A 24,176-nucleotide genomic window follows, 5' to 3' on the forward strand; every position below is an offset into this window, starting at 1 on the left:
AATTAGTTAATAGTATTTGTGTAGTCACTTTGCATGTTCAAAAAATTGTATCAGTATGACATCAAAACATACTCATCAAAAATAAATTCTGGAAGCTCTCTCCAAGGTATTCTTCTATGATACATTTATTTACTAAAATTTTAAAAAATATTTATTTTAGATGAAAAATAATATCCATTTCTTGCTTAAAATTCAGTAAGTAGTATAATTAAAAATTCCTGAAGGTAAATATAATGGTTTCTTCTAAAATACTTTACCTCTTTAGCACCCTTTCGACCTTTAACAGAACAAATGGAAAGGCAAAGCCGAGCAGCACGAGGAAGATCAGGAATGTATATGTCATAATTTAGCCATTCATTCCACCTATGTCAAGTTAAGAAAAAAATAATTTACCAAAAACAGAGTTTATGCAGAGTATATAAGTGAATCCTACAAACCATCAAGAAAAAAATAAAATGAAAAAACAGGCCAGAGATTGAATGGAACAGACATATCACAAGATCATAACCAAATGGCCAATAAACAGGAAAATGAGCCAATATCATTTGTCATCAGAAAATGCGAAATAAAATGTGGAGCTATTACTATATAAGAGCATGGCTAAAACTATAAAGATTGATGATATCAAGGGGTGGTTAGAATGTGTAGTCACAGGAAATCTATGCTGCTGGGGGGGTATAATTTATACAACCAATTCGGAAAGTATAATCTACTAAAACTCACCTATGACTCAGCTCTACCTCTAAGTATAAAATCAAAGAAATGGCCCTGGCCGGTTGGCTCAGCGGTAGAGTGTCGGCCTAGCGTGCGGAGGACCCGGGTTCGATTCCCAGCCAGGGCACACAGGAGAAGCGCCCATTTGCTTCTCCACCCCTCCGCCGCACTTTCCTCTCTGTCTCTCTCTTCCCCTCCCACAGCCAAGGCTCCATTGGAGGAAAGATGGCCCCGGCGCTGGGGATGGCTCTGTGGCCTCTGCCTCAGGCGCTAGAGTGGCTCTGGTCGCAACATGGCGAAGCCCAGGATGGGCAGAGCATCGCCCCCTGGTGGGCAGAGCGTTGCCCCATGGTGGGCATGCCGGGTGGATCCCGGTCGGGCGCATGCAGGAGTCTGTCTGACTGTCTCTCCCTGTTTCCAGCTTCAGAAAAATGAAAAAAAAAAATCAAAGAAATGTGTGCATTTGTGCATAGAATGCTAATAGAATTATTTACAATATCCCAAAACTGCAAACAATCTTAATGTCTAGTAGTAGAATAGATAAATGGAATACACAATGATGAAAATGAATACTCGTTTCTCACAAAAAAGACACACTGAGTCCTCAATTTATATAAAATTGAAAAAGCCAAAACTAACCAATAGTGTTAGAAAAAGAGTAGTAGTTACCTTTAGGGAGGAGAGAAGATTAATGGACTGGGAGGGGATACGAGGAGGGGCTTTTAGAATACTGGTAACTTCTATTTCTTGGCCAGTGTAGGGGTTATGTGGGTATTCACTTTGTGATAACTCACTGAACTGTGCAATGATGGTTGTATACTTTTGTGAATTTGTGCTATATACTTAAAAAATAAACAAGCTTATAAGAAAGGCAAATAAAAAAGGGAAACTAAATAAGATAAAAAAAATTTCCTATTATGATCACAACATTTACTTACTTCTATACATAATGCAGTTTTATTCATTTAAATAAATCAGTATTAAATAAAATGAAGAATATCTTAACAGAAAATATTTGAATCTTAGAACTATTTCCCAGGTAATAAAACATGACATTCTTAAGAAAAGAATAAAAAGTTTCTATAAAAAGTGATAATAGGATGATGTCAGAGTAATGGCGGGGTAGGAAGCGATACCAATAAATCTCCCCCAAAACTCAACAAGATCTTCAACCAGAAACAGAAAAACCTACACTTGGAGCTTCCAGATGCTTCGCAATACACCCAAAGGTATGATTGAGTGAAAAATTGGCTAAATATATAACCAAACCCCGAAGGAAATAGGGAGTAAGAAATGCTCTGCCTTCCTCACTAACCTAAACAGGGCGGCTTTCTCTGGTAACTGTGAATATAGAAACTGAGGCGGGCAAAGGGGGTGAATAGATCCAGGCCCCTGCGGCACAAACGGCCGAACCAGGCTGTGGCACGGAGATCCAAGCCGAGGAAAATCTGATCCTGTGGCAACCCGGGCAATACAAGCTAACACTCGCGCCAAACCCAAACAAAGAAAGACAAGCGGAGCAGACATTTTACCCGGTCTCCTGGTCGGTGCGCAGTTAGTGGGCGAGAATTTCTTCCTAGGCCCCGAGAGTGGGTGCCCGTGTTGCCCCACAGAGAGGCAGGGTCAGAGGCCTTTCTGTGGGATGAGGGCAGAGTCTCTGGGCAGCCCCAGTGCCCTGGGAAAGCCATGCACGGGAGGGAGTGAGAACTAATTCCAACGGTGGAAATTTTCCGTGCTGGTGGGGGTTTCACTCAAAGGGAAACGCGGCTGGCCTCATATCCTGGTTTGCGCGCGCAGATAAGGAGTGAGCAATTCCTCCGAGTGCCTCAGCAGTGCGGGCCCGTGTTATCGCACAGAGGGGCAGAGTCAGGGGCCTTTGTGTGGGCCAAAGCGGAATCTCAGGCCGCCCCAGCGCCTTGCAAAAGTTGCGCACGGGACGGAGCGAGACTCCATTCCAACGCTGCAACTTTTCCCTGCAGTTGGGGGTTACACTCAGAGCATGAGACTGCTGGCCGGATATCCTGGTTGCAGACAGTGAGTGAGAGTTTCCTCCAAGCGCCCCGGAAGTGGGCGCCCGCTTGTGTTACTGGACAGAGTGGCAGAGCCAGAGGTCTTCGAGTGGGCAGAAAGCCCGCCTGATTATGCTAGCAGCTCTGACTGACTGAGCCTTACCCAGAGCCCTGTGCTGAGTGGAAATAGAGTGGGGAGTTGCCTGCTCTTTGAGCCTCTTACTATCCAGGCAGAGGCAGCAGCAACCCCATAGCTGGATTATCAGGCTACTAATTGAGGAAGGAAAGACTAGGAGAAAGGCTCCAGAAACACGGACTCTCTCACTGTCGGAGCCTATAAATGCTAATGAGCTTCGACTGCCAACGAGACTAAAGCACAATACATGACATTGCCATAGAGACTTATCAACTGCAAACCTCTACCTGAGCGTGCCAAAGGGGCAGAACCCGGGGTACAGAGTCACCGACCAGGAAGAGGGAGAGAAAAGAAAAAGCAAGAAGATAACCTCTCAAAATCAAGAATAATCTGCAGACTTTATAACCTATCCCATTTTATTATATTTGTTCGTTTGTTTCTCTTATCTTCATTCTTGATACTTTTTTTTTCCTCCTCCAATTTGGCCGATTAACTCTCTACCGGTCTTACTCTCTCCTCTCCTTGAACTACACTACCCATAAGTGTTACATCTCCCATTATCTTGTCTCTTCTCTTCCTTTCTATGAGGGTTGCACTCCAAAACCCTTAATTCTCTCTCTCTCTCTCCTTTCTTTTTTCTTCTTTTAGTGGTTCCCTCTTTTTTTCTCTCTCTCTCTCTTTCTTTTCTCCCTCTACATTAGTTTCTTCCTTTCTCCTTTACATCTCCTCTCATTCAAACCTCAATAACAAACAAATTATCTTATCTGGGACTCAAACTTATGTTTGTGGCATTTTGGGGGGTTTTTACTTCACCTTTTTAACTCACTAGCAGTGCTCCCATCCCTGGCTCTCCATATTATCTAGTTCTTGTTCCACTAAATACAATAGTAAGTTTTTAATTTGTACCCCATTTTTCCGTTTTCCTCTTATTCCTCTCATCATAACTCTTAGACAACCAACACCTAAAAGCAAATCATTTTATTCTTGACCCAAATTTTTTCCTTATTTGCTTTTTGTGGGTCCATACGCTCTTTTTTTTTCTTTTTGCCCCTTTATTACTTTTCCCCAAATCAGGCCCTTCATCACAGGCATTGTTTGTTATAATTCACAGTCCACCACAAGATTTTCTCAAGAAGGAGGGGAGAGGAGAGGAGAGGAAAAAAGGAGGGGGGGAATAATTTCCTTTTTTAAAAAATTTTTATTTTATTTTATTTTTCTTTATTTCATTATTAATTTTTTTTTTAAAAAAACAACTCTTTTCGATTTTTTATTTTTTTAATTATTTTTTTAACTTTTTATTCTTTATTAAATCTCATTAATACTATCAACAAAACCACCCTCAGATGCCATTAAGGAAGAGAAAATCGAGTATCATGGATACAAAAGAAAGAGAGGTAACACAGCTAGATGAGGAAAAATCTATGGAGAAAAAATTTAATATATTGGAAACCTTGGAGCTAAATGACAGAGAATTCAAGATAGAAATCCTAAAAATCCTCCGAGATATACAAGAAAACACAGAAAGGCAATTTAGGGAGCTCAGAAAACAACTCAATGAACACAAAGAATATATGTCCAAGGAAATTGAAACTATAAAAACAAATCAAACAGAGATGAAAAACTCAATTCACGAGCTGAAAAACAAAGTAACAAGCTTAGCTAATAGAACAGGTCAGATAGAAGAGAGGATTAGTGAAATAGAAGACAAGCAACTTGAGGCACAACAGAGAGAAGAAGAAAGAGACTCAAAAATTTAAAAAAATGAGATAGCCCTACAAGAATTATCTGACTCCATCAAAAAGAATAACATAAGAATAATAGGTATATCAGAGGGAGAAGAGAGAGAAAATGGAATGGAGAACATACTCAAACAAATAATAGATGAGAACTTCCCAAGCCTGTGGAAAGAACTAAAGCCTCAAGTTCAAGAAGCAAACAGAACTCTGAGTTTTCTTAACCCCAACAAACCTACTCCAAGGCATATCATAATGAAATTGACACAAACCAACAGCAAAGAAAAAATTCTCAAGGCAGCCAGGGAAAAGAAGAATACAACATATAAAGGAAGGCCCATTAGATTATCATCAGATTTCTCAGCAGAAACTCTACAAGCTAGAAGAGAGTGGACCCCAATATTTAAAGTCCTGAAAGAGAGGAACTTTCAGCCACAAATACTATACCCATCAAAGCTATCCTTCAAATACGAAGGAGAAATAAAAACATTCACAGATACAGAAAAGATGAGGGAATTTATCATCAGAAAACCCCCACTCCAGGAATTACTAAAGGGGGTTCTCCAATCAGATACAAAGAACAAAAAAAAAACAGAGCCACAAGTAAAAGCTCCAAGAAGAACACAATAAAACCAAATTTAAACTGTGACAACAACAAAAAGAAAGAGGGGGAGAAGACGGAGATTAACAGTAGCAAAGGACGATGGAGTGCAAAAGTACTCACAAAATAGTTCGCTACAATGAACAGGGTAGGGACCCTTTTCATTACTCAAAGGTAACCACCATTGAAAAAACCACCACAGAAGCACATGAGATAAAAAAGCTAGCAACAGAGGAAAGATGTATGGAATACAACCAAAAAAAAAAAAGAAAGAAAAACAAAAGAGAAGGATCAAACAAGACACAAAACTAACAGAAAGCAAGATATAAAATGGCAATAGGGAACTCACAAGTATCAATAATTACATTAAATGTAAATGGATTAAACTCACCAATAAAAAAGCACAGAGTAGCAGAATGGATTAAAAAAGAAAATCCAACTGTATGCTGCCTACAGGAAACTCATCTAAGTAACAAGGATAAAAACAAATTCAAAGTGAAAGGCTGGAAAACAATACTCCAAGCAAATAACATCCAAAAAAAAGCAGGTGTAGCAATACTCATATCGGATAATGCTGACTACAAGACAGGAAAAGTACTCAGAGACAAAAATGGCCATTTCATAATGGCTAAGGGGACACTGAATCAAGAAGACATAACAATTCTTAATATATATGCACCAAACCAAGGAGCACCAAAATATATAAGACAGCTACTTATTGATCTTAAAACAAAACCTGACAAAAATACAATCATACTTGGAGACCTCAATACACCGCTGACGGCTCTAGATCGGTCATCCAAACAGAGAATCAACAAAGACATAGTGGCCTTAAACAAAACACTAGAGCACCTGGATATGATAGACATCTACAGGACATTTCATCCCAAAGTGACTGAGTATACATTCTTCTCCAGTGTACATGGATCATTCTCAAGAATTGACCATATGTTGGGCCACAAAAACAACATCAGCAAATTCAGAAAAATTGAAGTTGTACCAAGCATATTTTCTGATCATAAAGCCTTGAAACTAGAATTCAACTGCAAAAAAGAGGAAAAAAATCCCACAAAAATGTGGAAACTAAACAACATACTTTTAAAAAATGAATGGGTCAAAGAAGAAATAAGTGCAGAGATCAAAAGATATATACACACTAATGAACATGACAATACGACATATCAGAATCTCTGGGATGCAGCAAAAGCAGTGATAAGAGGGAAGTTCATATCGCTTCAGTCATATATGAACAAACAAGAGAGAGCCCAAGTGAACCACTTAACTTCCCACCTTAAGGAACTAGAAAAAGAAGAACAAAGACAACCCAAAACCAGCCGAAGAAAGGAGATAATAAAAATCAGAGCAGAAATAAATGAATTAGAGAACAGAAAAACTATAGAAAAAATTAATAGAACAAGGAGCTGGTTCTTTGAAAAGATCAACAAAATTGACAAACCCTTGGCAAGACTTACCAAGGAAAAAAGAGAAAGAACTCATATAAACAAAATCCAAAATGAAAGAGGAGAAATCACCACGGACACCGTAGATATACAAAGAATTATTGTAGAATACTATGAAAAACTTTATGCCACTAAATTCAACAACCTAGAAGAAATGGATAAATTTCTAGAAAAATACAACCTTCCTAGACTGAGTCAAGAAGAAGCAGAAAGCCTAAACAGACCTATCAGTAGAGAAGAAATAGAAAAAACCATTAAAAACCTCCCCAAAAATAAAAGTCCAGGCCCTGACGGCTATACCAGCGAATTTTATCAAACATTCAAAGGAGACTTGGTTCCTATTCTACTCAAAGTCTTCCAAAAAATTGAAGAAGAAGCAATACTTCCAAACACATTTTATGAGGCCAACATAACCCTCATACCAAAACCAGGCAAGGATGGCACAAAAAAAGAAAACTACAGACCAATATCTCTAATGAATACAGATGCTAAAATACTAAACAAAATACTAGCAAATCGAATACAACAACATATTAAAAAAATAATACATCATGATCAAGTGGGATTCATCCCAGAATCTCAAGGATGGTTCAACATACATAAAACGGTTAATGTAATATACCATATCAACAAAACAAAGAACAAAAACCACATGATCTTATCAATAGATGCAGAAAAGGCTTTCGATAAAATACAACACAATTTTATGTTTAAGACTCTCAACAAAATGGGTATAGAAGGAAAATATCTCAACATGATAAAGGCCATATATGATAAACCATCAGCTAACATCATATTAAATGGCACTAAACTGAAGGCTTTCCCCCTTAAATCAGGAACAAGACAGGGTTGTCCACTCTCTCCACTCTTATTTAATGTGGTAATAGAGGTTCTAGCCAGAGCAATCAGACAAGACAAAGAAATAAAAGGCATCCATATCGGAAAAGAAGAAGTAAAGGTATCACTTTTTGCAGATGATATGATCCTATACATCGAAAACCCCAAAGAATCCACAAAAAGACTACTAGAAACAATAAGCCAATACAGTAAGGTCGCAGGATACAAAATTAACATACAGAAGTCAATAGCCTTTCTATATGCCAACAATGAAACAACTGAGAAGGAACTCAAAAGAATAATCCCCTTCACGATTGCAACAAAAAAAATAAAATACTTAGGAATAAACATAACAAAGAATGTAAAGGACTTATATAATGAAAACTATAAACCATTGTTAAGGGAAATCGAAAAAGATATAATGAGATGGAAGAATATACCTTGTTCTTGGCTAGGAAGAATAAATATAATCAAGATGGCTATATTACCCAAAGCAATATACAAATTTAATGCAATTCCCATCAAACTTCCAATGACATTTTTTAAAGAAATAGAGCAAAAAATCATCAGATTTATATGGAACTATAAAAAACCCCGAATAGCCAAAGCAATCCTAAAGAAAAAGAATGAAGCTGGGGGCATAACAATACCTGACTTCAAACTCTATTATTGGGCCACGACAATCAAAACAGCATGGTATTGGCAGAAAAATAGACACTCAGACCAATGGAACAGAATAGAAAGTCCAGAAATAAAACCACATATATAGCCCTGGCCGGTTGGCTCAGTGGTAGACCGTCGGCCTAGCGTGCAGAGGACCCGGGTTCGATTCCCGGCCAGGGCACACAGGAGAAGCGCCCATTTGCTTCTCCACCCCTCCGCCGCGCTTTCCTCTCTGTCTCTCTCTTCCCCTCCCGCAGCTAAGGCTCCATTGGAGCAAAGATGGCCCGGGCGCTGGGGATGGCTCTGTGGCCTCTACCTCAGGCGCTAGAGTGGCTCTGGTCGCAACATGGCGACGCCCCAGAGGGGCAGAGCATCGCCCCCTGGTGGGCAGAGCGTCGCCCCATGGTGGGCGTGCCGGGTGGATCCCGGTCGGGCACATGCGGGAGTCTGTCTGACTGTCTCTCCCCGTTTCCAGCTTCAGAAAAATGAAAAAAAAAAAAAAAAAAAAAAACCCCACATATATATAGTCAAATAATTTTTGATAAAGGGGCCAACAACACACAATGGAGAAAAGAAAGCCTCTTCAATAAATGGTGCTGGGAAAACTGGAAAGCCACATGCAAAAGAATGAAACTGGACTACAGTCTCTCCCCCTGTACAAAAATTAACTCAAAATGGATCAAAGATCTAAACATAAGACCTGAAACAATTAAGTACATAGAAGAAGACATAGGTACTCAACTCATGGACCTGGGTTTTAAAGAGCATTTTATGAATTTGACTCCAATGGCAAGAGAAGTGAAGGCAAAAATTAATGAATGGGACTACATCAGACTAAGAAGTTTTTGCTCGGCAAGAGAAACTGATAACAAAATAAACAGATAGCCAACTAAATGGGAAATGATATTTTCAAACAACAGCTCAGATAAGGGCCTAATATCCAAAATATACAAAGAACTCATAAAACTCAACAACAAACAAACAAACAATCCAATAAAAAAATGGGAAGAGGATATGAATAGACACTTCTCCCAGGAAGAAATACAAATGGCCAACAGATATATGAAAAGATGCTCATCTTCTTTAGCTATTAGAGAAATGCAAATCAAAACGGCAATGAGATACCACTTCACACCTGTTCGATTAGCTGTTATTAGCAAGTCAGGTAATAGCAAATGTTGGAGAGGCTGTGGAGAAAAAGGAACCCTCATACACTGTTGGTGGGAATGTAAAGTAGTACAACCATTATGGAAGAAAGTATGGTGGTTCCTCAAAAAACTGAAAATAGAACTACCTTATGACCCAGCAATCCCTCTACTGGGTACATATCCCAAAAACTCAGAAACATTGATACGTAAAGACACATGCAGCCCCATATTTATTGCAGCATTGTTCACAGTGGCCAGGACATGGAAACAACCAAAAAGCCCATCAATAGATGACTGGATAAAGAAGATGTGGCACATATACACTATGGAATACTACTCAGCCATAAGAAATGATGACATCGGAACATTTACAGCAAAATGGTGGGATCTTGATAACATGATACGAAGCGAAATAAGTAAATCAGAAAAAAACAGGAACTGTATTATTCCATACGTAGGTGGGACATAATAGTGAAACTAAGAGACATTGATAAGAGTGTGGTGGTTATGGGGGGGGGAGGGGGTAATGGGAGAGGGATAGGGGGTGGGGAGGGGCACAAAGAAAACAAGATAGAAGGTGACAGAGGACAATCTGACTTTGGGTGGTGGGTATGCAACATAATTGAACGACAAGATAACCTGGACTTGTTATCTTTGAATATATGTATCCTGATTTATTGATGTCACCCCATTAAAAAAATAAAATTATTAAAAAAAAAAAAGTGATAATACATTTTCTTTCAAATTTTAATGATAAAACCCCTTCAATTTACCGGATGTTACATGTGAAATAATGTCTATATCTGGTGGGCATATTTGTAAAGAGCCAAATAAAATACATAGCTGTTATTTTTTTTGAAAGGTTATAGCAATGGTTAAGAGTATGAACTCAGAAGGCACGCTAAGCTAGAGTAGAATCTTGTTTCTCCTATTTTATTGCATGTGTGACCCTCACTTTGTTTGTTTTCTTGTCTTGGAAATGTGATTAATAGTACCTATTCTCATACAGTTGCTGTGAAGATTACATGAGATAACATGAAGTAAATCAATTAGAAGAGTAACTATCCCATTGTAAAAGCTCAAGTGCTAGATATTGACCTAAATGGCTGCTTCAAAATTGTATTCTTTTTTAAACTATAAGTAAAATAAGAATTAATAAACAAAATGGTATAAAAATTCTATTTTTAATTAGCCAAACTAAGGTAGAAAACTTTATCAGTAAAATATAGTAAGTTCTATTTATTCTAGTATCTTTGCTCAATTATGGATGAAGATAAAAAATATCTATTTAAACAGAGAAGACATGTTTAAAATGGGGAACTTAGCAAGGAGGAATTCTAAAGGAAAAAGAAACAATACATGCAGGGAGAAAAAATACTCTAAGATTTAATAAGTATACAGTAAGTGTACTTAGAGTTTTTATTACTTCTAAATCTTCCGACTTGCTCAGAGTTAATGGGAAATATTCTACACACTTTCTAAGAGAGCTATATCCTACAAATGCACTTGTTTATAGTACTATGCAAATAAAGCATGCTGCTTCTTCTCAAATCCACACACACACATACACACACCAACTAAGTTCTTTTTTTATTAGGCAATGGTTTTATATAGATAGTCCAAATTGATTGATTTTTGGAGATAACTGAAAACATTTATGAAGAAATCATAAAATAATTTGTCTAGTACATTGGAAAGTACAGATTGATTTGGAATAAACATTTAATCTCAGTAAGAATTTTAAAAATCTACGTTCATTTCTAATAATTTCATTTTATCTCTAATTTTTTTATAAATAAGTTTTTTGTAAATATAGAAAAGTTTAAAATTTTACTTAAACATTCATACTACTACCATGAGGATTTTACCTTTTAGACTAGAGAATTCTTGAAGAAAAAATAAAGATAAGTCCTTTTTAAATAGCTTCAATTCACTAAATTTTGATATTTTAATCTTATTTAAAGAAAGTATACTTTTTGGTTTTGAAACAACTAGAATAAATCTGCCCAATATTATTTTGGGATTTTTGCTTGGGGCTTATTGAACTTAGATTTCTGGTTTTATAGTTTTCATCAAATTTGGAAATATTTGGCTTTTATTTCTCCAATATTGTTTTTCTGTCCCTTGAACAACCATACCACTCACCGGTGACAGTTATCCAGTGTGTGGGAAATCAAATTTTGTCGTTCTATCAAGTTTTTAAAAAGACCTTGGGCTTGTTTGTTGTCACAGTGTTTAAGTTCTAACTTGAATGACGTACTTTCTGACCTAATGGTTCAGGCAGGGTGAGAAACTATTTCCCTTCCTCCAGGTAGAGAAGATTACTACCTCTTTGAACTTTACCTAACCTCTAGGATGGTAGCCTTCTCTAGCAACTAAATTACAAGAGCAAAACTTTTTTTTGACTCTCCTAGAATTCAGTCTAAATTCATTATGAATTTACTTCTGGATGAATCACTGTTAGCTCAATTGCTAGTCCACAAAATCCATCTTTAATACCAATTTGAGTTCTCTTAGAATGTTTCTATTATATTCAGGGTAAACTCTTATCCCAAATGATTCTATAGAGAGAGGCAAAGAAATGGTAGGATGGCAAACTACTGGATTATACTACTTTTTATTTCATCATTATTTCTAGGCAGTAATAATTTAAAATGTTCCTAAGACCTCCCTGTCCTCCTAGGAAATATATTTGAATGTCATGTTTATCACTGGGAGTAATATGCAGAAAACTGCCCCAGGGAAGTCTAGCTCTAGAGTTGTTTGCCAACTCTCAGTTCTTACTGTAAATGATAAAGCAGATAAGAAAAGAATGAAATGCTAGTTTATGAATCAAGGTGGGGGGGGGAATCATCTGTACAAAACTATAACCAGATTTTGTTCTCTCCTGAATACAGTGGGAAGAGAGAATCAGAAAAATTCTGCAAATAAAATTATTTAGAGAATCAATAAAATGATCTTGTGATTTGAGAGAAAGTCCTTACATTCTAAATGCAAATGTCTGTAATTTATATATCCTGTATAAAACTAATGATGTAAACTATACTACATCTTTTATAGATTACATTGTTAAACATTAATGTAACTCTTGAAGACAGAAATCCATATACTTCCTTACCTGGGATTGGAACAAGGTACTCTTTGAGTGTTCACATTATCACATAAGGGTTCTCCTCCATGGTAGATACCTGTTCGAACATAAATCTAAAAAAAAAAAGTAATGTGTATACAAATATACAAACATGCAAATATAACATACATACTCATGCACACATATGTGCATACTAGACAGAACCAATATTAAAAATCAAAATAGTGTAACTAATACGAATGAGAGACTCCATTAGAAGTTTCTGTTCAGATGTAACTTTTCAGTTCTCCTTTTCTTCACATTATATAATAAGTAAATACTGATGCAGATTCAGCAAAGTTGTTGCTGTTTTCAGGTGAACATCAGACAAATAAATCAATATAGGCTCACTTTCAGACTAGGTATGGAATTCAGAGTTTTTCATATTTTAGAAAGATGAATTGGTACATATACTAAACATTACTTCATACTATTAGAAGTTAGAATACTTGTAAGTATGTAACATTTCTGCAACAAAACACATGGATTTTTATAGTAGTGGGATAAATAAAGACATTAGAAAACCTCACTTCAGGTCAGGTTAGGCTTTACTGACAAATTCTGTAAAACCTTTGGTTTTAAAAGCCTAGAATTATGAACATTAGAACTATTAGAATATTAAAATTGTGGATATTAGAATTATAGACAAAGGACAATAAGCTGTGTAATAGCTGAGGTTGATGGAGGTTTTCTAGACATCTGAAAACATACTACAGGTCAACATATTTAGTTCAATAACAAGTTTATATCAAATAATTTATATAAAATAATAAGCATCAACATGAATTTACCTTGTCAATGTCTCGAATATTTACATTTACATAGGTTGCACAAAGAATTTTTATTCTGAGTGCACTGTTTATAACCCAAAGAGACTTTGTAGTAGTTTCTCCATTCATATATGGCGTGGCTGTGGAAATGCGTCTGGAGTAAGATGGCATTGTAAAGCAGTCCATTGGCAGTTGCGAGTAAAGGCTTTCCTTAGCCATCAGCATCAAATTGGGCATCCTCCCAAGCATTATACAGCTTCTTATATACTGTAAAAGATTAAGGAAGATGGAGAGAAGCCATTTTTATATAGTTTTTCATTTAAAAGCAACATGTATGAGTATTATAAGAGAATTTACATATTAAACTGCAAAGGTAATAAAAAATCAAACATAGACCACATTTCTTAGACAGTTGCTATATTTAACGTCTAAAACACTAACATTGCCTGACTGGTGGTGGCGCAGTGGATAGAGTATCGACCTGGGATGCTGAGGTCCCAGGTTTGAATCCCTGAGGTCACTAGCTTGAGCGTAGGCTCACCAGCTTGAGCGTGGGATCATAGACATGATCCCATGGTCGCTGTCTTGAGCAAGTGGTCACTGGCTTGGCTGGAGCTCCCCAGTCAAGGCACATATGAGAAGCAATCAATGAACAACTAAAATGATACAGCTACAAGTTAATCCTTCTCATCTCTCTCCCTTCCTGTCTCTCTCTCTAAAAAACAAAACAAAACTAACATTTAGGAGTCAGGTTATGGCACAGGCTCAACCAAGCCCCTGTTGGAATATAAACTGTACAAAAAAAACTAAAAAATGAGGTCAGCTTTTGACACTATAGTTCTACCCTTAACTGTAAGAAAAAATTAAAAGCAAAGATCAGAGGATACTCATTATGAAAACACTGCACTTGTTAAAGGAAAAGTGACATCATTTAGTAAGCTTCTATCATTCCACCTATTAAGTCATATTGATGACCAATCCAAGGGTTGCTGCCCCCTTGTTCTTCTGTCACAGTATTTCTTGAGAAACATTTGTTTTGTTAAAAAAAGTAATATAATAGCCTATCTTCTTACCCATAAGTCCACTAGATTGTATGCAATCTGAAGGCCAGAACCATGTCTTGCTTGGTATTATAAATCAGGACTTAGCATATGCTTGGAAAAAGTATAGTTGCTTCTTGTATTTATTTAATGAATAGAAATAGAGAGTAGGGTAACATTAATAGTATATCTTAATTAATAGCAAATCATGGATTTTTTGAAATGTCTAATTACAGCTAATGCCATTGCTTGGGAGGAGATAAAAGTCATGAAATACCCCATATTTTGGGGATAGTGTACTGCTACGTTTTTATGTTTGTCTTTTTATGACAAGGGGCACATTTATGTCATTGCTTACATCGCATATTCAACTTAATACAATAAATCCCTTAAAAAAAAGGCACATGAAAAGCCTTCTGTGCAAGTTCTGTATTATTTAAAATTCCCATTGGCTAATAAGAGAATTTCCACTACAGAACCGGAGCTATCTAGAAAAGCACATGATGCATATTTTGCATGTATAATACCTGAGATACTGTATATTACCTCATAGAACAATTAAATAGTCACCAAATCAAATGTTTGTACCTGAATAATGATATAACTAATGTTACCAATGCAAAAATGTTAACCAGCTTATCTACACACACACACACACACACACACACACACACACACATATACACAGTTAGATCCCCAAATATTAATTACATAAAATTTAAAGGAAGGATAGCATCTATTGTTTCAAATTAAATGTCATCTATCTCAGATAAAATTACCATATAAAAATAAACTTATGATTATTTTCTATTTTTCAAAAAGTATGTTTTAAAAATACTGATAAGAGTTTTCAATGTGATTACTTTTTAAATTAAAAATTAAAAATTTGAAACTTGTTACTCACCTTATATTGACTCAGAGGGTATTTTTCTAAGAAGTATTCGTCACATCCACACACTTTTAAAATATATTTGCCCTGATATTCTAGAACACAAAGTTTTAGTTGCTCAGATGATAGCAACATACTCCGAGTTTTTTTCCTGATGGCTTCGGCGATTACTTGTTCTGGCACACAGTCATGGTTGATTTTCAGAGTATACTTCTGTTTGTCATTATTTGGAGACACTATTACCCAAATCACCACTATTATTTGCCCTATAACAGGAAAACATTATTAGATGCAATCACTATATATATTTCATTTTTCAAGAGACAAATCTCAAAAGTATGTACTACCATTATTTTAACTATAATCAAAAATGGACTCATAATCAAATTAATAAAATACAGGTAAATCTTCAGATCTAATAGGGTTGCCAGACCATGCCCAAATCTCACATTTTATGGCAAGCATGTGAAACTGTGACTAGTAGGTCACAAGTCCCTGAGACCAATATAATTCCATTCTAAACTACACGCATACTTCATAGATACAACCTCATGATGTTATACTGAGGTTTAGAAGTGGAAAAGTTTTTGGTAATTATGGGAAAGACTCACGGAGACTTAAAGATGCTAAATCAAAATGAGAGAAAAATGGAAAGGGAAAATAAGAGGGATTTTCTTATTTTTTTTCCTTTTAAGATCAAGCCAGGGACAAAAAAATAAAGGAGGGCAAAATGAAAAGATTAAAACTGTCAGAATGGTCTGAGTATCCACAGTACAATTTTTCCAACTATCTTATATGTTGGCAATTTTTCATAAAGAATGTTGGGGAAAAATAAAAAAAAGTGTTCCATTTTAAAAAGATGCTAGAGTAAAACAATTTCAAATAAAGATGTTATGTTATATTGCATCAAACTACTATAAATAACATGGATGAAATAATAAGATGTCAACTTGTTCTACTAACAAAACTTTATATCTAACAGTGTGTGTTAACCTATTCTATAATCTCAAAAACCTTCACTTTGTTATCTTGAAAATACTGATATTTGAACATTTTCATTTCTTTTCTTTTTTAGGTGAGAGGAGGGGTAATAGGCAGAGGCCCGCATGTGCCCCTGCAAGAATCTACCTGGCAACGCCATCTGGGGCCTATAATCGAGTACTTAGGTATTTTTAACACCTGAGAGTTATGTGCTTGGACTAACTGAGCTGTCCTCAGTACCTGAGCCATGATCGAACCAACTGAGCCATTGGTTTTAAGAGGAGAAGATGAAGAGAAGGGGGGAGACAGTGAGGGGAGAGAAGCAGATGGTCGCTTCTCCTGTATGCTCTGACCAGGGTAGAACCCTGGGCATCCACATGCCGGACTCATGCTCTCTCTACTGAGTCACCAGCCAGGGCCTGAACATTTTCATTTCAAAAACAATATAGTTTATATATTTTCATGTTTACTTAATTCTAGAAATTGGTATCTTGTGTCAAAAGTTGACCATATTATCATATTTTAGTGTATTTAAGATTTATTTTTCTTTGAATATATGATAAGACTATATAATGCTTTTCTAAAATTTCATTAAATATTTCTATTTATACTTGTTTTTACTTGTAAAAAGATAATCAACTGTAATTCTATAGCAGTGAATTTCAAATGCAGAGTTCTTTAGTTTGAGATAAACAATTCACCAAGGGATGAATACTAAATGCACAGAATTCATTCAATTAATAAATATTTATGGTACACAAGTCGTATACTTGGCACTCAATTATATACCTTGTCAGTATAAACAGTCCCTGACTTCAAGAAGGTAGCCATTTAAATGGGATAAAAAAGACTATTTAAAAATATAGGCACACATAGAAGTCTACCAATTATGGTAGACTGCACATTTTCTTACCTTTATCTAATTTATTATATATATGCTTTGGCAGTTCTGGCGAAGATTCTACATTTGGAGGATAGACATACATTGCTCTACTATGAGGTGAATTATGATCCCTAAGATCCACGGCTTCTTTACAAACATTCAGAATATTTCTTCGGAAGTCCTGTACTTCTGGATCTTTAACCATATCAAATTCACACACTGGCATGCCGATAGCAAAGCCTTAAAAAATTATATAAGAATATAATAGTCTATTAAATACACAATATAAACATGTTGTAGATTTGGAAGATCACAACAGAGTACAGAAGTTTTTCTGGGATTAAAAAATTTTTGATGAATACATATAGCAAGAGTTGATAAGAACTCCAATACTTTTAATAAAACATTCAGCAATTTGGAGCAAAGGCAGCAAACATTACTCATATCAGTTATTTTTAAAAGAATAATAAAAGAAAATAGGGATATAAAAAATCTAAGTCAACCACACAAATGATTCTTCATAAAGTTTATATAATAATACCAAGGTGTTACAAATAGTTCTTTAGCCCAATAGTCAAAAAGTACTTTAGATTTGTAATGACTTTTATTTCAAACTCTATATATTTAAGATTATAAAGGTAATTAACGGGTTCAAACAAAATATTTCAGTAAGGAGGAAATAAAGTTTCACAGTTATTTGTGTTTAGAATAGGATGACAATGACATTTAGTAAAAAATTATAGCATACCAATTTCTCGATTGAGGATCTTTTCTTCTCGGTTGCCTACTGGCTCGATTACTTTTAAAAAAGGCTGAAAGAGCCGAAGGTCACACAGTCGTCTCGTTTCATCAAAAAATTCTTCCCTTTCTGCTTCTTGGGTAACACTTACGAAAATGTAAGAAGATTCATCTTGAAGAAGTTGATGGAGAGGGTACTTTCTCGCTTCTTTAAATAGTTCATGCTTTATAGTTATTAATGTAGCCTCACGGAGGCATTCTAAAGTCACTATCATTCCATTTGGTAGTAAACATTCTACTAGGATTCTTGGGGGCATCAAGTGGATACCCCACAGTTCACCTGATGATGGTCTTGGAGGCATTGTTCTGATCCTTTACAAGTTTTACATATAAAACTACTTTAAGGAATTAGCTGTGTGGGTGGTTCCAAAGCAGAAATCTAAACCAAAAGAAGGAAAATGTATGTTAAAAGAGAAACAACTATAGAATAGATTTATGGTATTATTAAATGTAAAAACTCATTTTCTGTAGTTTGAATTAACTAGGATAATAGTAATCTTAAATATTTTGATGGAGACTGCTGCTCCAACTTAGGCCACAATAATGAATTGTGAGGGAAGAAAAAGAATTGATGGCAAAGCAGAAATTAGAAAATTCACTTGAATTATATTTAATAAAAAACATTTTATTTGATTTTTTTTATTAAACATTTAGGTTATCAAGACAGAGCGAGGCCAAGGGAAGAGTGAACATTTAAGTTGTAACTGAAACCAAAATTTCCACCACATATCACCTCTACCATTCTCTTCTATTTTACTGAGCCGAAGCTGGGATGGAAAAGTTTTACTTCTTTTGAATGAATCAAAAGGCTCAGATAACTTACGACTATATTTGATTGCTCTACCAGGCACTGTAGACAACAGCGATAAATGACACTTTATTCACTAAAAATGCTGTCCCCAGAACCATATTAGGTGCTGGGAATATGATAATGAGTAAGCCACATGGCTCTTGCCCTCGCAGACAAAGTTAAGAGTGTGAAGACAGTGTGCATGTTGGGTATACGGTAGTTAAATTCACAGGGGCAAAAAAAAAAAAAAAATGCTCTTGTGGAGAAGTGCCAGATGCTATAAAAGAGCTCATAGTTGTCACTCAACTCAATGAATGTTAGAATGGGAAGGCTTCCACAGGAGATAACATATAAACTGAATTTTTTAAAGGATAAGCAAAAATTGAGCAAACACAGTAAGAAGTGAGGAGCATGATGAATCTAATCCAGAAAGCTGCTATCTCTGACTCCTCTATGTCCTACCCACCAACAAATTCCGTTATTCTATCTCCTGAAGCTATATACTTCTAGTAGCACCATCACTTCTAGTATCTTGGGTCAGGCTACTATTGTTTCTTGTCTGGACCACTGCAAAGACCTACATGTTCCCTCAGCATCTAGGTTTGCTCCCTACAATCTATCTTTTACCTCACAGCCAGTGCAGCCTAAAGAGAGCAACGGGGCCTACTGTGAGCAGCTATTTCTTCTGTTCCAACTCTCAGCTGCCAGCAAGCCTTCATGGTATGCTTCAGGGTTTTAACATATGAGAGAGGTGAGGAGTAGAAACAGCAGAAAATTTAAGCCCTCACCACCACCTGTGGAAATATAGCAAATGGAAGTCAATCAAGATTATAAAATTACTATTTTTAAATTTACTTTTATTGATATTAGACAGAGGTGAAGGGAGGAGGAGAGGGAATAGAAAGGAAGGGGGAGAGGGGGAGGGGGTAGAGAGAGGGAAGAGGAGAGAGAGAGGGAAAAGAGAGAGAGAGGAGAGAGAGACAGACAGCAAAGAGAGAAAGAGGAAAGAGAGAGAAAAAAAACAAACACAGTTTATTGTTCCACTTATTTATGTATTCATTGGTTGTGTGTGCCTTGACCATGGATTGAACCTACAATCTTGGCATATTGGGATGATGCTCTAACCAACTGAGGTATTCGACCAGGGCCTTTAAAATTATTTTTTAATAGTTAAAAATATTTTTCTTCAAATTTATAAGAGACCCACTAAAGTTACAGGACTTAAAATATAGTTTTTCTGTTTCCTATATTTTTAAAAGAAAATTCATTGACTAGTAAAAAAACTAGATGGATCAATCTACATGTATAATTTTAGAAGTGACATAGGCTATGCTTTTTAAAACATACAAAACATTTGAAGAATGCAAGGGAAAATGTCAAACGACTACTTTTAAATGATGACCTGCCTGCACAAAAAAGTTCAAGTAAAAACAAAACCAAACCACAAGCCACACCAAAACAGCAGCTGTGTTTCTAGTTTCCCTTGCTAAATGGCACTAACAGGTCTATGTTATGGAATCATGGGGCAATTATTTGATAGTCTCCTGTTACTTAAGAATTAGCAAGAGAAGTCTAACATAGTAGACAGATCATTGATTCTCATCTTTATTATACTATCGTATACTTATGGGAAATTAACAACTATAAAATACTCAAGATACACTCTTCTCATAAGAAGATAAATGCAATCACAGGCATAAAACACCTGGAGATCCTGGACGGCAGGCACTGGTTGACATTATGTAGTACTACAAAGAAGACAGAAGATGCTTGTCTGTCTTATGCCAGGACTTATTCTGCATAAACCATTACCTTAGAGCTCACATGAACAGAAGTGTAGAAAAGGTGAATGGAACTGACATTTATGACGTATTTATATAATGCACTTAGAAAGGCAATAACCCTTTTAGGGTAGGTATTGCTATTTTACATATGAGGAAACTGAAGGTCAGAGAAACAAAGTTACTCACTACCAGACAAGGATTCTGAAGCTATGTCTAGGTCATTTCAAAGTGTACGCTCCCATTTGGACTTCAGTTATGGTCAGATCATACTCATTTATGATGCCTAAGAGAATGGGTGCTACAGTTACACTGGACTCAGATTCTGGCTGCCTTAATTAGTAGTGGTGTGGCCTTGAGGAGTCTAATTCATCTCACTGAAACTCATTTCCCCCCACATTTGTGAAATTGGGATAATGGTATATACAGGATGGGGCAGTAGGTTTGCAGTTGTTTGTATGGAAAATAATACAATAATTAATAAATAATATAAGAATCTATTGTTTTTCGTACTCACAACTGTAAACCTACTTTTGCCATAACTTGTACTTTATCAGATTGTTGTACCAGGCAAGGTAATACATGAAAAACATATCAGCAAAGAGACCTGAAGAGTAAGCACCCAGTAAATGTTAAATATTACTATTAATAAACCTGTAAAGTATACTTATATTATCTTTTCAAGCTATTATGAATTATCCAGGACTGGTACCAGATACGGATGGAAAAGGGGGTTTGGGTTCTCTTGCTGAAGGAGTTAGCTGTGCTAAGTCCAACGGCTGACACTGGAAGGGAGCATTAGCAAGCTCACACACAGGTCTGAAACAGTCGTGAGTGGTTCGGATGCTGGTACTCTGGCAGCTGCTTCTAGATCCCCAGACTCTGACTATTCCTATTTAAATGGTACAGCCTAGGTGTGAGAAATCCCTTGCTATCCATCCCCTCTCAACCCTGTGTTTTTGGAGAAATATCTGCTTGTGCTCAGCTCTAGGCTTCAGGATGCTATGGAAACAAAGGTAAATAAGATGTTTCCCTTTTGGTTGTTGAGGGACTCACAGTTTATTGGGGAAAGATGAAACAGGAACAACTTTAACAATGGAAAATTGTTTAAGACAAAATATGAACTTTGAAAAGGAGACAACTCTCCAACTGCCTGAGGAAGTCAGGGAAGGCATTAGGGAGGTAAAATGTAAGCAGACCACTGTAGATTAGTAAGGATTTGCAGAGAAGGGGTGGCCTGAACACAGAAGCACTAGATGAGGAGGATGTTTTAAACTGCCATGTGAGGGTGTGCAAAGTCACAGACTAGGAAAGAATGTGGCCTATCACCAACAGTACAAGTTGGTCTTATTACCCGAGTCTGAAGTGCATGGGAATAGGTAAGTGTGTGACAGGAAGGGGGTGTGAGGTAGGCAGGGGTCACAAAGGTGGTCAAACTCCACATTAAGAAGTTTGAATTCTACTTAGTACACCCTAAGTAAAAAGAGCCTGTAAAAAAAAGTATTTTGAGCAAAGAAATAATATGAAACATTTCCCATGATTTTTAAATTCAGATTTCTTTAAAACTTTGAGTTTCATGTATCAGAGAGAATTAAGTAAACATTGAACCAAGGTGTAAAAATTCCCTGAATTTGGAGAACAATCCCTAAAGTTATTAATAAGTCAGAACATAGAACATTATAAGTAGAAGGACCTTTACACTATAGAAAATTAAATGTTAATAAAATGGTTGAACTATCCCAACTTAAGGGCATAATCTATTTATAAAGGAAAGAACTTACTTGAAAATTAAAAAGTCACTATAAAATATTTAAAATACGAATCTGCATTCTGGAGGTCTGAGGTCCCAAACACGTATCTGCTAGCACACTTTTAAGAGTCAAGGAACACTCTGTTGGCTTTTGTGTCCAGAGTGCCGGGACTAAGTGTTCAGATGCTGACAAGTCACAGCTATTCACAACTTTTAGGAAGTAAATTGGTTTTGCTTCCTAAATTCTTATGTATCTACTAATAAGTTATTTAAGTTATTTCAATAAGGCAATCCTGCTTTTTAAAAGAATATACATAATTCACAATATACCCTTTTCTTGAGGAGTCCTCATTATAAAACTGATTATTGTGCTATAGTAAAATACAATACAGCAAAGTTCTTCAGTATTATTGAAGGGTCTGAGGGTATTTTTGGCCTTCAAACCAACCCTGGCTAGAGATGATGCTTTTTAAAAATGCTCCCATCCCTTTGTTTTCTAGCAACAATGGTCATCCTCAGCTGTGGCCAGCCTACCTGAAGTAGCAGCCTCCTTTCCTATTACTCATTGCTTGACCATCATTTTGTAACAGTCTAATAAATAAAAGGCCAATAGACCAAATGAATATATGAAAACCTCTCCTGTATGAGCTTAGAGGCACACAAAATATAACAGTTACTTTGATGATCAGAGGTTTTTGTTTATATTTCCTTGTTCTGATATCAAAATTACTGTTAAAAATTACTGTTTTGGGCAGACGGCACTAAAAGTCTTTGGGTACTTGAAGGCTGAAGCCTGCATTTACCGTATTTCTGGGTAAGAGTTGGATGTGCAATAGCAGTCTAAGTGATGTAGATTGGTTTTGCTTAGCTGGAGTAAAGATACCTTTAAGTACAAAATAAGAGCAGAAATGAACGGCAAAAAATGATCTCAGACTCTTCATTGTCATTTGACTTTTATAGACTTAATGTATGGGGCAATTTATATTTTGAACATCTGATGTGCACTCTCTCGGTCCAAGAAGACGATGACATTTTGACAATTTGTTTTTTTAACTCCTAAATTGAAAGTCTTTTTTCACTTAGAATGGTATTTCTAGATTTCATCAAATTATAGCCCACAGTGCAAATTCAGCTTATCACCTGCTTTTGAAAATAAAATTTAATTGGAACAAAGCCAATAAGCTGTGTTTACATATTGTCAAAGATGCTTTCACACTATAACAGCAAAGTCGAACAGGTGCTATAGAGACTGTGTGGCCTACACAGCTTAAACTATTTACCATCTGGTCCATTACAAAAAACATTGGCTGACCTCTGATAAGGTATTAGAATTACCTTATATAAATGGAAAAATTTTCTAAAGGTGCAACAGCTAGTATGTTACTCCCAACCCTACCTTTACAACTACAGCCCTACACCTGCAGTCTAAGTCCTTTGGGAGAGAAAACAAACAAACATTAATTTTAGCCAGTGAAGTTGAGATTTTAGAAGTAAAATCTTGAAATAGGAAAGTTTCTCAGAAGTCATTTAATTGTATATTTTTCACTGTTGGGAGTTGACTACCAAATAGAAAAAAAAATTTGTGGAGTACTTTTAAAGTTATCCCTAAAGGTTATTATTTCTATTCCTTCTTCATGAGTTCTGTCTGCCTTCTCTATCTTTTCACATACTTGACAGCAATGAGAATTTCTCCTAGGTCTCTTTACCTCTCATTCCCTTTCACCACAATTAAAGCAATAAGTTTATCATCATCTTCTTGTCATCACTGGATGTGTTCTTTTGCTTAATGTTCATCTCAAAATGTGGCAACCAACATCTAATACAATACTCTAGAGTCAATATCAGTAAGGCAAAGTACAGAAAACTGAATTATGTCTCTATAAATACAGCCGAAGCCTGCTGAGACTTTAGCTGACTTGATTACTTTAAAATATACATAAAGTGACTGAAGAGGGTAAAGGGGTTTAAAAATACGATGATGGAAGGAGACTAGACCTTCAGTGGAAAGCACACAATGTGATATACACATGATATATAATACATAGAATTGTACACTTGAGACG

General features: G+C 36.1%; 1 protein-coding gene across 2 annotated transcripts in view; it reads right to left on the reverse strand.

Moving 5' to 3' along the window:
• Window positions 1–24,176, reverse strand: part of PIK3CA (phosphatidylinositol-4,5-bisphosphate 3-kinase catalytic subunit alpha) — a 97,457-nt gene that overhangs the window by 22,664 nt on the left and 50,617 nt on the right. Inside the window, exons 2-8 of one of the 2 annotated variants that reach the window (XM_066241846.1) lie at window positions 19,210–19,376; window positions 17,743–18,171; window positions 17,025–17,234; window positions 15,146–15,396; window positions 13,223–13,468; window positions 12,420–12,505; window positions 258–363 (exon numbers count right to left, since the gene is read on the reverse strand). In XM_066241846.1, the coding sequence (XP_066097943.1) occupies window positions 258–363; window positions 12,420–12,505; window positions 13,223–13,468; window positions 15,146–15,396; window positions 17,025–17,234; window positions 17,743–18,094 (1,251 nt within the window). In that variant the 5' untranslated portion in view covers window positions 18,095–18,171; window positions 19,210–19,376. The remainder of the gene's footprint in view (window positions 1–257; window positions 364–12,419; window positions 12,506–13,222; window positions 13,469–15,145; window positions 15,397–17,024; window positions 17,235–17,742; window positions 18,172–19,209; window positions 19,377–24,176) is intronic. The other variant, XM_066241845.1, reaches the window with a different exon arrangement.

Source organism: Saccopteryx bilineata, chromosome 8 (genome assembly GCF_036850765.1).
Source record: "Saccopteryx bilineata isolate mSacBil1 chromosome 8, mSacBil1_pri_phased_curated, whole genome shotgun sequence".
Lineage (NCBI taxonomy): Eukaryota > Metazoa > Chordata > Mammalia > Chiroptera > Emballonuridae > Saccopteryx > Saccopteryx bilineata.